Source organism: Eutrigla gurnardus, assembly GCF_963514095.1.
Source record: "Eutrigla gurnardus genome assembly, chromosome: 4".
NCBI classification, from domain to species: domain Eukaryota; kingdom Metazoa; phylum Chordata; class Actinopteri; order Perciformes; family Triglidae; genus Eutrigla; species Eutrigla gurnardus.
This window is the reverse complement of record NC_139918.1, coordinates 32,215,167-32,227,316: the sequence shown is the minus strand read 5'-3', so window position 1 is coordinate 32,227,316 and position 12,150 is coordinate 32,215,167. Positions and strand designations below refer to the sequence as shown.

At 44.5% G+C, this 12,150-nt stretch overlaps 2 protein-coding genes across 2 annotated transcripts in view; one reads left to right on the top strand and one right to left on the bottom strand.

Annotated features, from left to right (window-relative positions):
- The first annotated feature begins 1,105 nt into the window (after positions 1-1,105).
- LOC311011930 (uncharacterized protein) lies at positions 1,106-11,761 on the top strand. Its single transcript, XM_084007153.1, has 11 exons — positions 1,106-1,505; positions 3,022-3,109; positions 4,314-4,415; positions 5,388-5,453; positions 5,531-5,559; positions 5,655-5,792; positions 6,248-6,334; positions 8,376-8,450; positions 8,563-8,669; positions 9,956-10,136; positions 10,242-11,761. The coding sequence occupies exons 1-11, from the start codon at positions 1,347-1,349 to the stop codon at positions 11,223-11,225; spliced, it is 2,016 nt and encodes a 671-aa protein (XP_083863279.1). The 5' UTR covers positions 1,106-1,346; the 3' UTR covers positions 11,226-11,761.
- Positions 11,762-11,858: 97 nt separating this feature from the next.
- Positions 11,859-12,150, bottom strand: part of dnah9l (dynein, axonemal, heavy polypeptide 9 like) — a 37,824-nt gene continuing 37,532 nt past the window's right edge. The window contains exon 91 of the mRNA XM_084007119.1: positions 11,859-12,110. Within this exon, the coding sequence (XP_083863245.1) occupies positions 11,863-12,110 (248 nt within the window). The 3' untranslated portion in view covers positions 11,859-11,862. The remainder of the gene's footprint in view (positions 12,111-12,150) is intronic.

Here is a 12,150-nt window from a genome sequence, read left to right as displayed (position 1 = left end):
TCAAGCTGCATTATGTGACTGTCGGGTCTTCCAGCATTGCTGGAGTTGGACTTATAGGGACTAAAAGTGTATAATGTGACTTTTTATTTCCCTGTAAGTGAATAGTAGAACTGGCTTGCGATGCGAAGATTAGAAATAGGCCAACCGTTATCTGCTGTAGATCTGCGTGAATTAAGCTGCAACACTGACTGTCGTGCTCCCCTGATGATCTCTGTCCATTTGAGGTCAAAACCGACACAGCTACTCCCAGAAGACGAACCCCAAATGCCAAACTGTCCACTTGCAGACAAAATATTTTTATTTGTGACTTGTCTGCTCTGCTCCCCAGAGGAAGAACCCCTCCACCCCCAATTTTGTACAATGTGGTGACATGACTCTGTCGCAGCAGTCGGAGTCATGTTTTATTCCTAAACAGTTATGTGTCCTCTTGCATTCGATTACTGTCACTGAGAAGAGTCCCAACTTCCCGGGGCTGATCTCACCTGTCCCCACACAGTGATGTCAGCATGGCCCTCTTGCTTGATGATGTCACTGGGTTGTTCCTGTCAGGCTGACTTACTCAATGTCCCGTCCCTGGCTTCTCTGGTGACTGTCACTGTGAGTGTGTGTGAGTGTGTGTGTGTGTGTTTAGATGCAGTGTGTGTGAAGGATGGATTTAGGTATCTGACACAGTCACCCTCATTGCGACTTGATTTACTATGTCTGACACGCTAAAGGCCAGAGCAGTATCTCCCTCTGTGTGTGTGTGTGTGTGTGTGTGTGTGTAGAGCTTTATATAGCCACAGTTATCCAGGAAGAAGGAATGTCCTGGATGCCAGTGACCATATTTGAACAGTGTGACTGCTGCAGGCAGAGTGAGACGGCAAACCATAACTTACACAAACTCAAACACTCACCTCCCCTTCATCCTCTCACGCTCTTGTGTGTCAGCGTTGCCTTGTAGTTACACCGGATCACCACTACCAGGCAATGTAATACCTCCTCTGGTCTAGCAGTAACTTCTCCTGACTCACGGGGATCAAACTCTCTCTCTCTCTCTCTCTCTCTCTCTCTCTCTCTCTCTCTCTCTCTCTCTCTCTCTCTCTCTCTCTCTCTCTCCAGCCCTTTCTGGTTTCTTCTCTGACAAGCCGCTCTGCCCGGGCTGACAACATCCACACTCCGGCCCCCCGTGGAGAAAACTACCCCACCTCGCTTTATTTCTTACCCTTCGCTCTTTCTCTCTCTCCACTCGGATCCTGGACTTGTACACTTTTTTGAGGCAGCGTTGGTGGTTGGACACTTTTTGAGCCGTATGTGTGCGTGCGTGTACATGTGTGCGTTTGTGTGAGCGTGTGAGTCAGTATGCCATGTCGTCCCCTGGCTCGTCGTTTGTGCAGATAAAGCATGAGGACCTGCTCTTCTATGAGAACTGTGGAGGAGGCAGCTTCGGGAGCGTCTACAGAGCTCTCTGGATATCCCAGGACAAGGAAGTGGCTGTGAAGAAACTCCTGAAGATTGACAAAGAGGTACACACACACACAGAGCAATCATACACTTCTGCAGCAGAGACACCCACAACATGATTTAAGATCCAGAGTATTTAGAAGTTATGGACTGGCACATTGGCTCACATTTATTTCCCAGATTCTCTTTGGACGCCCCTCTCTCCCTCCCCCTCCTCCCCCTGTTGTCTGCCGTTGAACATGTGTTTATCTTAAACATACCTCTCCTCCTCCCCCCCTCTCTTTGTGGATAGAGCAGTTTTTTTTATTTATGCCAGCACTCCCCTGTTCCTCCCATTGTATTTCAGGGCGAGGTGTGTGGTCATTTGTGGGGCGATACGCACAGCAGCTAAGGCCAGGCGGTCCACCATGACCATGACCCCAAACTAAATTTCCTTCCACTTCATTAATAATGGCTGGTGGAGGCTCACGGCCCAGTGTCAGGAAAACTGTTGGGAGTTAAGCTGACCTGTGGGTGAATCGGGCATGGTGTCATTGTCGTGGCAGCAGATTTAAACATGTAAAACGTATGCACATACGTAAAGGTACTAAGGTTGTGACTGCATGAAGCAGAGGGGATAGAATTTGATTCCCTCACACTCACTTTCTCACACCCACACTAACACAGGCCGGGTGGGCAGACATGCATAACATTGTGTGTGTACAGTTCCTGTGTAAATACAAATTGATGGATCATGGGAGAGCTGCAGCTTAGCAGACACTCTCGCATTAAAATCATATTTCAAGTCATCTTTGCACAAGCACTGCATTCACACAGTGTTGGAAGAATTACTTGGATGGCAATACCACACTGTGGTAATCTGTAGTAATACCCTTATTATGAGTGCATTCAAAATTGTACTTAAAAGACCTAAAATGCAGGTAAAGTGTAAAAGTAAAAGTACCCATGCACAATGGTCTTCTGTTATACAGTATTATCATATTAATTGATCAACTATAGATGTCAGATAAAAGTAATGTAGTTCAATTATTAAATAGCAAAAATGTGGATATACTCAGGTACAAGAAGCTCCAACTTATACATGAGAAGATGTACATCCACCACCACATTCACAAATGTAAAACTGCATGTACACAAGCTGACATCCGTGCTGACAACCTCACACGTGGGAGTGACATCAATAAGATGAATTGCTCTTTAGAAGAAACAATATTTGTTGAGAAAATATTTCACTGTGATTTCATGTAATTGGTGGTTATGTTGCTTCGCAACTGTTACATATTCCACAAATTCAGAGGGTCTGACCGAGACGTCGCTTCAGATTAATGGCCTGTTTGTCACTGTGGTGTGGAAGGTCTTTGTTTGGAGACTCAACCTGTGTTATGAAAGAGGTTCAGACTTCAGTTCGGGCGTCCCGGAGACACCGCCAGGAAGAGCTTGGATAACAAATTGAAAGCTTTAACTTTTAGTTTTAAACTCTTTAAAGGAACGATTTCCATTTTATTTTCGGAAAGATTACGTTTCCTTGCCAAGGACTATGCTAATGAAGTTGTTTTGTTTTCTTGTCTCCTTGTCCAGGCTGAGATTCTCAGTGTCCTGAGTCATAAGAACATCATTCAGTTTTATGGAGCGGTGCTGGAATCTCCCAACTATGGCATCGTCACAGGTCAGACATGTGTGTCAGCAAGTGCATATGTATTGTTTATGGGATCCATGTGTCCTTTCAGGACATCCAGAGAAGAGTTGTCTTTTGAAAAAGTGCTCTTAAAATGAACATGCTTATTATTATTATCTTTGGGGTTATGGCCTAATGGATCCAAATAGCCTTAGTTGTTAAGGTTGGGTCAAGGTTCGGGTTGAGGAAAGGAGCTTAAGGGCAGATTGTGCTCTCATATAATAATAATAATAATAATAATAATAATAATAATAAGAAGAAGAAGAAGAAGAAGAAGAAGAAGAAGAAGATTTACATTTTAAGATGTTGGACAAATACAAATACAGAATATAAATAATGAAATACTCAGACTATATAGATACAAAAATACAGAAATACAAATACAACATGTTGGGGTTTGACAGGAGTCAGGTGTTGTTGTACCCATACAACTAGACAAGTGTGTGGTGTAGCTTATTTAATATGTATTTAGTCCTCAACACATGCCCTGCTGGTGTTTATGTGTGTTTTGAAGTATGGTCGTATACTACGAACGTGGGTTCTTGCTGTGTTTCCTGGCAGGACATTTGTAACTGAGACAAGCATGTTTGGATGTGGTTGTAATCCTGGATGGGGTCATATAGTTAAGATAAACCGACACACCACTACACACTCCAGCAACAATACTCGCTGCAGCTGAGTCCATCGATGACTAAAAATAAAAGAGTACAGTAGGCAAAAAAAATAAATGGTTCAAGAGACAAAGTTCGGTGATGGTTAAATGCATTTTTCAAACATTCAGCTAATTCATTTTAGCTCATTTCAATTTAAGCTAACTAATAGTTCTACTCGTCCTCTTGTCTCTTTTCATTTGTCAGAGTTAATGGTAAATGGGAAAGGTTAAGAGCTCAGACATCATCTGGATTAGACGGTCGGGGTGTGAAGGTTGTGCACTTTTTCACAGATTTGAGTGACGTTCTCTGTGCTGTGCTTAACTGTGTGTGATGTTTCTCAGAAACCAGAAACTTTTGCAATTATAGCTTACAACCAATGTTTTACAATGTTTGTCACTTGCTGTAAACTGCATTATGAAAGTGGGTATTCATTGTTCAAATACACAGCTCTGCACACACATTGCATACATACTTTCCAAAATGTTCTCCTGTAATGTAATTACTTTGTGTGTGTGTGTGTGTGTATGTGTGTTTTGTTTCAGAATATGCCAGTGCAGGATCTCTGTATGAGTACCTTTCTAGTGAGCAGAGTGAGGAGATGGACATGGAGCAGATCATGACGTGGGCCATTCAGATAGCCAAAGGTACACTTGGAGGAATAATAATTATATATTTACTACTACTTCTGTTAATATTATAAATAGCACTGATATGTACTGATGTGATCTGTGTACTGCTGAACTCAAGTTATCATGTACCGGAGATAATAATAGTAAAGTATACATGATATTCAGTTGGTTTACATGCAAACCACTGACATCGTCCTTGGCATGGAGATCCTTCAGTCACGTTAAAAAGTTTAAGTTAGAACTGTACAAGTCAGCACATGGTGCCAAACACATAATGACCTCACTGGGTGAGCTGCTTCGCAAGATCCTTCACCACAGAAGATTTGAGCTGCGAGATGGTGGCAATCTTCATCTGCTTGGAAGTAGAGTATTTGCCTTTAATAGCCATTTGCTTGGTCAAGCCTTCGTTCATCTTCACGACATTCTTTGCAATATGTGCCATCACAGGAATCAAATTCTCTGCTGTGTAGTCCATGTAGTGCTGCAGTGCCAAAACCCAGTCCCGTTTTTTTATTTTTTTTATTTTGCCTGTTGCAGTTGTTACAAACTGCAACAGGCAAAATAAAAGAATGACTTTGGACATATTTCATGTATGTTGTAAATATGATTAAGACACCTGCGAAAGAAGTAGTTAAAAGAGTAATATTTTGATGTTCTTGGTGATAGTCTTGAAGGTATTAAACAGTCTCAATAGTATTCAATACTGTCAACTTTGACTTTTAACCTCAGTTTAACCTCATCCAGTGGATTTCTGGGTTAACCTCAAGTTTAAACCAACAAAAAAAACCACACGATTGTCACACATGACACATTCAACATTACATTTACTTAATTTGACTGTGTTTGGGACCTTTCTGTGTATCAGCCTCTGTAAAAACACACACATCCAAGAGGAAGCTATGATCTTGGTGGACTGTAGAACAGAAAAACGTAAAAATGTATCCCAAAAATGAGAATGAATCCTATTAATGCCTGATTTCCTTACAGGTATGCATTACCTCCACGCAGAAGCTCCAGTCAAAGTCATTCACAGAGACCTCAAGTCACGGAACGGTAACACATTAACCTTAACCACGTTTTCTTTCATTTTTCATCCAACACAGCCATGACTGATGTCCTCTCTTTTACAGTGGTGATGACAGCAGACAAAGTGCTGAAGGTTCGTGTCTTGTGATTTAAAGACAGGCCACCATTTTTTCATTCAATTCCAAGCACACATGATGTTTTCTTCACCGCTCTCTGTTGGGATTTCAGATCTGTGACTTTGGGGCGTCTAAGTTCCTGTCTCATACCACCCACATGACCGTGGTGGGCACCTTTCCTTGGATGGCCCCTGAAGTCATTCAGAGCCTGCCTGTCTCTGAGACCTGTGACACCTACTCATACGGTGTGGTGAGTTGGTAGTACTCTACATATATATAACACTTACATATATTGCCGGGAAACGAGTCTCAATACTTTTCTTTGGTATGAACCAACATAGTATCACTGACAGCTAGAATCGAGGGTTTGTTGACATCTTTAATTCAGCTGAAAGTGTTCATATATTAAGATGGCTTTTGTGAAGTTTGTGTTAAATTAGGATAATTTTTTTTTATATTCCTCAAAGTAATGTATCAGGAATTATAATGCAACAGAATCATTATCGCCTGTCATATCAACACTAGTATGACTTAATTTTAAAATATTCTCTGAGCTACTGTATGTTTGGTTTTGTGGCGCTTCCCTATTAAGACATCTTCACAACTACTTAAGAGAGTTGCACAAAATAAAACAGTGCTCCGACCAGCATCATCAAAGACTTTGTGTCTGTCTGAATGAACCGACACAGTGTGTTCTGTGGTCAGGTGCTGTGGGAGATGCTGACTCGAGAGGTTCCTTTCAAAGGCTTCGAAGGGCTGCAGGTTGCATGGCTGGTGGTTGAAAAACAAGAGGTAAACACACACACACACACATGTGAGCACACTCTTCCTTACACCCCGTCAGCATGTAGACCCACCAGAGTTTGAGGAGGCTGGAGGAACAATGCGATGCTCTCATGGTTTCCACTGCGAGCTGGTGAGGTTGAGGCCGGGTATTTTTAGGCCTGATGTCAGTTCTCTGCTCTTGTAAGGCCTGGATACACAGCAGTGGAGCACTGCCAGACTCCCCCCTGGCTAAAGCCTTTACGAGAGAGAGGGAGAGAGAGAAAGATGGGGGGGAAAGAGTAAAGATTGCAGTGATAGGAGGGTGGATTTGGGTTTATGGGGGGGGCGGTTATACCGTGTATATGTTTCAGTTATTGACGTGCCTCAATCCCCAAAAACAAGCACACTGGGGGCCCGACAAACAACTCGGAGAACATGATTCCTGCGTAGCTGTTGGCTTATCTCCAAATACTCTCCCTAAATAACTCTCTCTCTCTCTCTCTTTCCCAGTCTCCCTCTTTTCCCCTCCATTGCTATACCTCTCCTCCTGACCCTCTTACTTGCCCTCTCTCCACTCAGAGTCAGTGATATTTCAGGATTAATCCCCAGAGAAAACGGTTTCCATTTACTGCAGTGCACTATGGAGCCGTCTGGGCTCATTCAGGCCTTTTAAGCAGGGGACGTGATCTAAGTGGCACGCTGGGGTTTAGTGTTGTTATGGCACTTTACATGTGACAGAAAGATCAACATGAGCCCAGACAGATTGAGCGTAAATTCAATGAATGATTACATTAAGAATGTTATTCGTCTGTCATGTGTGATATAATACGTCTCATAGCCTGCCTGTTTTATTCTTGGAATATTGCTAGTTTAAAGTCAAATCCTGCCATGGTTAAGATTTTCTGTATTTCTTTTTCTCTCTCTCTGAGCTCTTCCTCCTGCAGCTGGGTGGGATTGGAAAAAAAGGTCATGTCACACAAACACTGTACTTCTGAGAGCCAATCAGGATTCAGCAATATTTGATTAAAAATGAGACGACAGTGGTCGGGCTGTTTGATAAGATCTGATTGAAAGTGGCTTGAAAACACAAGCAAAACCACACCCACACATTCCTGATGATGCACATTAGCTGATTTTAGGAATGTTTAAACTCTCAATAAATTAAACCTTAAGATGACAGCCAGTCTCAGTTAGACTTTCTGTTTCCTGTAAAAAAGCCAATGTTATCCTGCTCTGACACAGTAAGTACTGTTGCATGCAGTATGCATCCCATTGGACCACATTACTTCCTTCTCCGGCAAGGTATACTTTGGTACGACACTGTTCATAATATACCTACGATAATAAATGCACTCTATTACTACATAAAGCACCTCATAAATGTATATGAATACCCTCGAATACCCTGAAAGTGGATTGTGATCCAGATATGAGGGTCCAAAAATGTTGTTCTTGAGCTATCCTTCCCAATCGAGTAAACGTGGCTGTATGGTATCGTACGTCTTTTCTGCAACCGAGAAAAGAGAATGTGTGGCATGAGTTGAAGAGTGGCGCTAAAGAGCGCCACCTTCGGACGGTTTGTCAGAATAACAGACGAAGGAAAAGTGTCTCCTCATAACATGGCACTTTGAACGTTGACCCTCTTGCTTATATATCTGCAGCACAAAGGATTGTGGGTCAGAATAGCCTGAGAAGCATGCATAGGCCTACTGCAAATGCACCTGGGTCTAGTAGGACATCCTTGTGTTTGTCTATTGGGACATACTGAATCTTTTCATGGCATAAATAGTATGGTAGACTATCTGTTAGCATGCTGACATTAGCATTTAGCTCAACTCTCTTCTGTGCACCAGTGCAGCATCACAGAGCAGACAGCGTGGCTGTAGACTCTTGACTTTGAGTTTTGCTAAATTAGTCATAAAAAGTTAATGTTAAACAGAAATACTTGAGCTTTAAAGCAAAGTTTTCAGTGGCTTTAAATGGTTGTTAGGGGGTTTAATTATTGTCAAAATATCTTCTGACATGACATTAAATAAAAAGGTTCTGCTTGATCTGTTTGGGTATCTAGAGGCTGACCATCCCCACCAGCTGTCCAGCAAGTTTTGCAGAGCTGATGAGGAAATGTTGGCAAGCGGACCCAAAGGTAAGCTGAATGGACAAGGGTGACAGTGGTTAATCATCTAAAAATGTCTCTTCTGCCTTGCTAGATTTTTAAAAATAGTCATTTTAACTTGTGTGGGTCCATGTACCAACAGGAACGTCCACAGTTCAAACAGGTGCTGGTAACCCTGGAGACCATGGCCAATGACAGCAGGCTACCGGACCAGTGTAATTCCTTCCTACATAACAAGGACCAGTGGAGGTACACACAAACGCATAAAAAAAAGTGTATCTGCACTGCATCTGAGAACGAGGCATCTTAATCTCAACGGTTTATATTCTAATGTCTTGATCAGGGTGACAAATGCAGTCTGTGATCTACTGCACTCCAAATAAAAGTCTATATGCATGTGCACACACATTCGGCATAGTCACGCACGTGCATACATACAACTCTGTGGACTAAAGCTCAGGAGAGAAGTTGAATCTGTGACCCTGTGCTCTACTTCAGTCTATAATAAGCTCTCTGGAAAGCGTCCATGGAAGAGATTCCTCTACTCCATTCTGTCCTCGCTGCACCACATGGAGGGAGACAGAGGATGGGGGGAGGGGGGAAAGGTAAAGGAGAAATCGAGTACAAGCTGGAGAAGAGGAGAAGATTACAAAAGCACAGAAAGCTAGTGGGTGCATGTGAAATCTAAAATACTGAACAAGGGAGGGAAAAAAAACAGCGAAGATGGTGGGAAGGGAGAGAGGATGGGCGACAGGGGTGAGACTGGGGGGAGAGAGAGAGAGAGAGAGAGTGGTGGGGGAGAGAGCAGAGGAGAGAAGGTGCGAGATTCTGTGCATATTTAACACGAGTACAGCGAGACAATCAATTCTGAGTGAAGTTTTGGGTACGGGTGGAAAAAGTTGGACAAGGAAGGGGAGGAGGAGAGGAGGAGGGGGGAGGAAGAGTGGGGGAGGTGAAGAGGCTGGGTGAATGAATAGGGAGGCATGGAAGGAACACAGGAGGAGGTATGGCTGTGCGTCAGATCTGTCTATATTTAGTTGCTGTGAGAGTTGATTGTGTTTGTGAATGCAGGTTCACAGACAGTCGCTCACTAACTTTCACAGTGACCTCTCATGGTAACCGAAAGTACTGCAGCGAATCAGTTGAAACACTAGGTCACACAGTGAAAAGAGCAACAAAAATCCTCTCCGACCCCTCTCACCCTGCCCACCACTTCAGCAGATGCCCACTAGGTGGCACTACAGGACTGCCTGCCAAATCATCCTGTTACTAAACAGTTTTTCCCCACTGCAATAAAAACACTGAACACTTGCAACATTTTGTATTCTCTCGTAAATACTGTCTGTGAATTGAATGTGAGTTCCGTCTTGTGGTTAGGTAAATAATATCTTTAATGTCTAATTTGCATTGACATCTATGTTTTCGATGTTCCCTCACTGCTGACACATCGAAACCAAATCTCCGTGTGATCATTAATCAGTGAATCAAATCAAATCTCTGCATGTACACTGACGTATACTGTCTGCGTCCTACAGGTGTGAAATCGAGTCGACCCTGGAGCGCCTTCGGAAGCTGGAGAGGGAGCTTTACTCCAAAGAGAAGGAGCTGGAGGAGAGGGAGAGGAGGCTCAGACTGTGGGAGGAGAGGCTGATGGAGCGCTCCAACATGTCTCCCAGTCCCACCTCCCTACTCATGGAGCGCTCAAACATTTCACCAGTAAGTGGAACTTAAAATGTATCTGTTCAGAAAGAAACAAAATCAAATTATTATTTTTTTATGATCCCGGCCCTTTTCTCATTGCCTCTTTCTTGATTCTGTCAGTTCTTCACACCAATGTCCATCAGTTCCCCCGGCTCCTTCTTCCGCTCACACTCTCAGGACTCCAACAGTGCAGGGCTCAGCAGTGCCGGGATCAGCAGTGCCGGCGTCAGCTGTCTCCTCCGCACCCTCAGCAACGGAGACACAGAGAGGGGCAGCAGCGCGGCGCTGGAGCGAGGGATGGGCTCGCTCGACAGCGGGAGGCTGCATGCCGCGATCCGGGGGTTTCAGGGGAGGTTCGGAGAGGAGGATGGGGAAGAGGAAGGGACCCTGGAGGAGAAGTGCTGGGGGCAGAGGGAGAGGGACGACAGTGGGAGTATGGAGGGAGGAAGGGTGCAGGTGACACTCAGGAGCTTCCCAGGGGGGGTAGTGGAGAGGGAGGAGAGAACTTGGGGGGAGGGGGACCGGGAGAGGGGGGGGATGCAGAGGAGCAGGGTGACCACCATAGTCCGAGGGTATTCGGGTGGGTTTGGAGAGGCGGAAGGGGAGAGGGAGAAAGAGGGAGGGTGGGAGATAGAAAAGCTGGGGGAGAGGCTGGACGAGAGAGGCATAGAGGGAGGCATAGAGGGAGGAAGGCTCCATGGCACCATGTTCAAGGGTCTCCACGGGAGTATGGGGGGCTTGGGAGACATGTTGTCCTTAGACATGGATGAGATGGGGGACATGGACAGGCTAGGTGACATGGACATGAACATGAACATGGGCGACCTGGGATTGATGAAGGTAAGGAGCGAGCTGGGGGTCAGGGGTCACAGGAGCGACATGGGTGTCGTGGTCCAGGGAGTCAGAGGGGACCGCAGCGAGGCCGTCAGCCAAAAGATCAGAGGCGAGGTAGGGCTCGTTGGCCACTCGGGGGTGCAGGTGAGCATGCGGGCCTCGTCCAATCAGAACTCTGTGAAGAGCTGCAGCGTGCGGCACGGAACCAAGATCAACATGGCTACCGCAGCCATGGACATGATGGAGCTCGATTGGTCCGACAGTGACTAGAAAACACACGAGCGCACACACACACACACGCACAGAAAACACATGTAGAAACACACACAGAGGCCAAACAGATTTTGACTTGTTAGCACATATAGTACCCGAGCTACAGTATGTGCATTAGAATCTCCAGTTGAAAAAAAGAGCTGGTTTACACACATTTCTTTTGTTATTTTTTTTTTTATTGAATGGATGAATACTATCCCCATGTGTACTGTGAAGTGGGAAGGAGCAAAAAAAAAAAAAGACAATCGGATGTTGTCTTGTCATGTCAGAATGACTTCACCTGTGTAATTTAACGTGCTATTAAAACTGCTGCATAACATACTGTAAGAGGTACAAGTGTTACGACAATGACACACTCGAATGCCGCTCTAATGAGGCAGCACTGCTTATAGGATACCTTGTAGCTTATAGATTTGATTTGTTCAAAACAAGCTTTGATTTTATCGGTTCTAACTGTGATCTAGTGTGTGAATTTTTTTGGCATTTCTTTCTGTATATTTTATCATTTTTCAATAAAAAGAGAGGTGACTCCACCCTCCAGGTTATGTGTATATTGCAGTATATACGTTTTTAAATTTAAATATATAGATGATGGGTAAGCTGAGGATCACACCTGCATTCCTAAACTCCCTTCTCACACACTGAGCAGCAGAGCTACTCCTGCCAGCACCCACTTGGCGGGTCTCTCCTTGGTTTTAAGGCTGAAAGTCCAAACGTATGTGGGTCCTCTGATCTTGGTCTTGTAGAGGGGACACTCATAGATATTCCTGGTCTCCTGGCGGTCATTGGGCACGGCTCGGACTGAGATGACGGGCATGGCCGGGGTCAGCTCCTTTAGACGGGCCTCGGTGATCACCCCGGCCTGAGTGTCCCACCTTGCACCTGGGGGAGGAGGGCACATGTAAAGTAAACATGTACAGAG

Excerpts from the sequence above, each read along its gene's own strand:
- LOC311011930 (XM_084007153.1), top strand. The coding sequence starts at position 1,347 with ATGTCGTCCCCTGGCTCGTCGTTTGTGCAGATAAAGCATGAGGACCTG. Across the intron at positions 1,506-3,021 it reads TCCTGAAGATTGACAAAGAG|GCTGAGATTCTCAGTGTCCT; the intron begins GTACACACACAC and ends CTCCTTGTCCAG. Across the intron at positions 4,416-5,387 it reads GGCCATTCAGATAGCCAAAG|GTATGCATTACCTCCACGCA; the intron begins GTACACTTGGAG and ends ATTTCCTTACAG.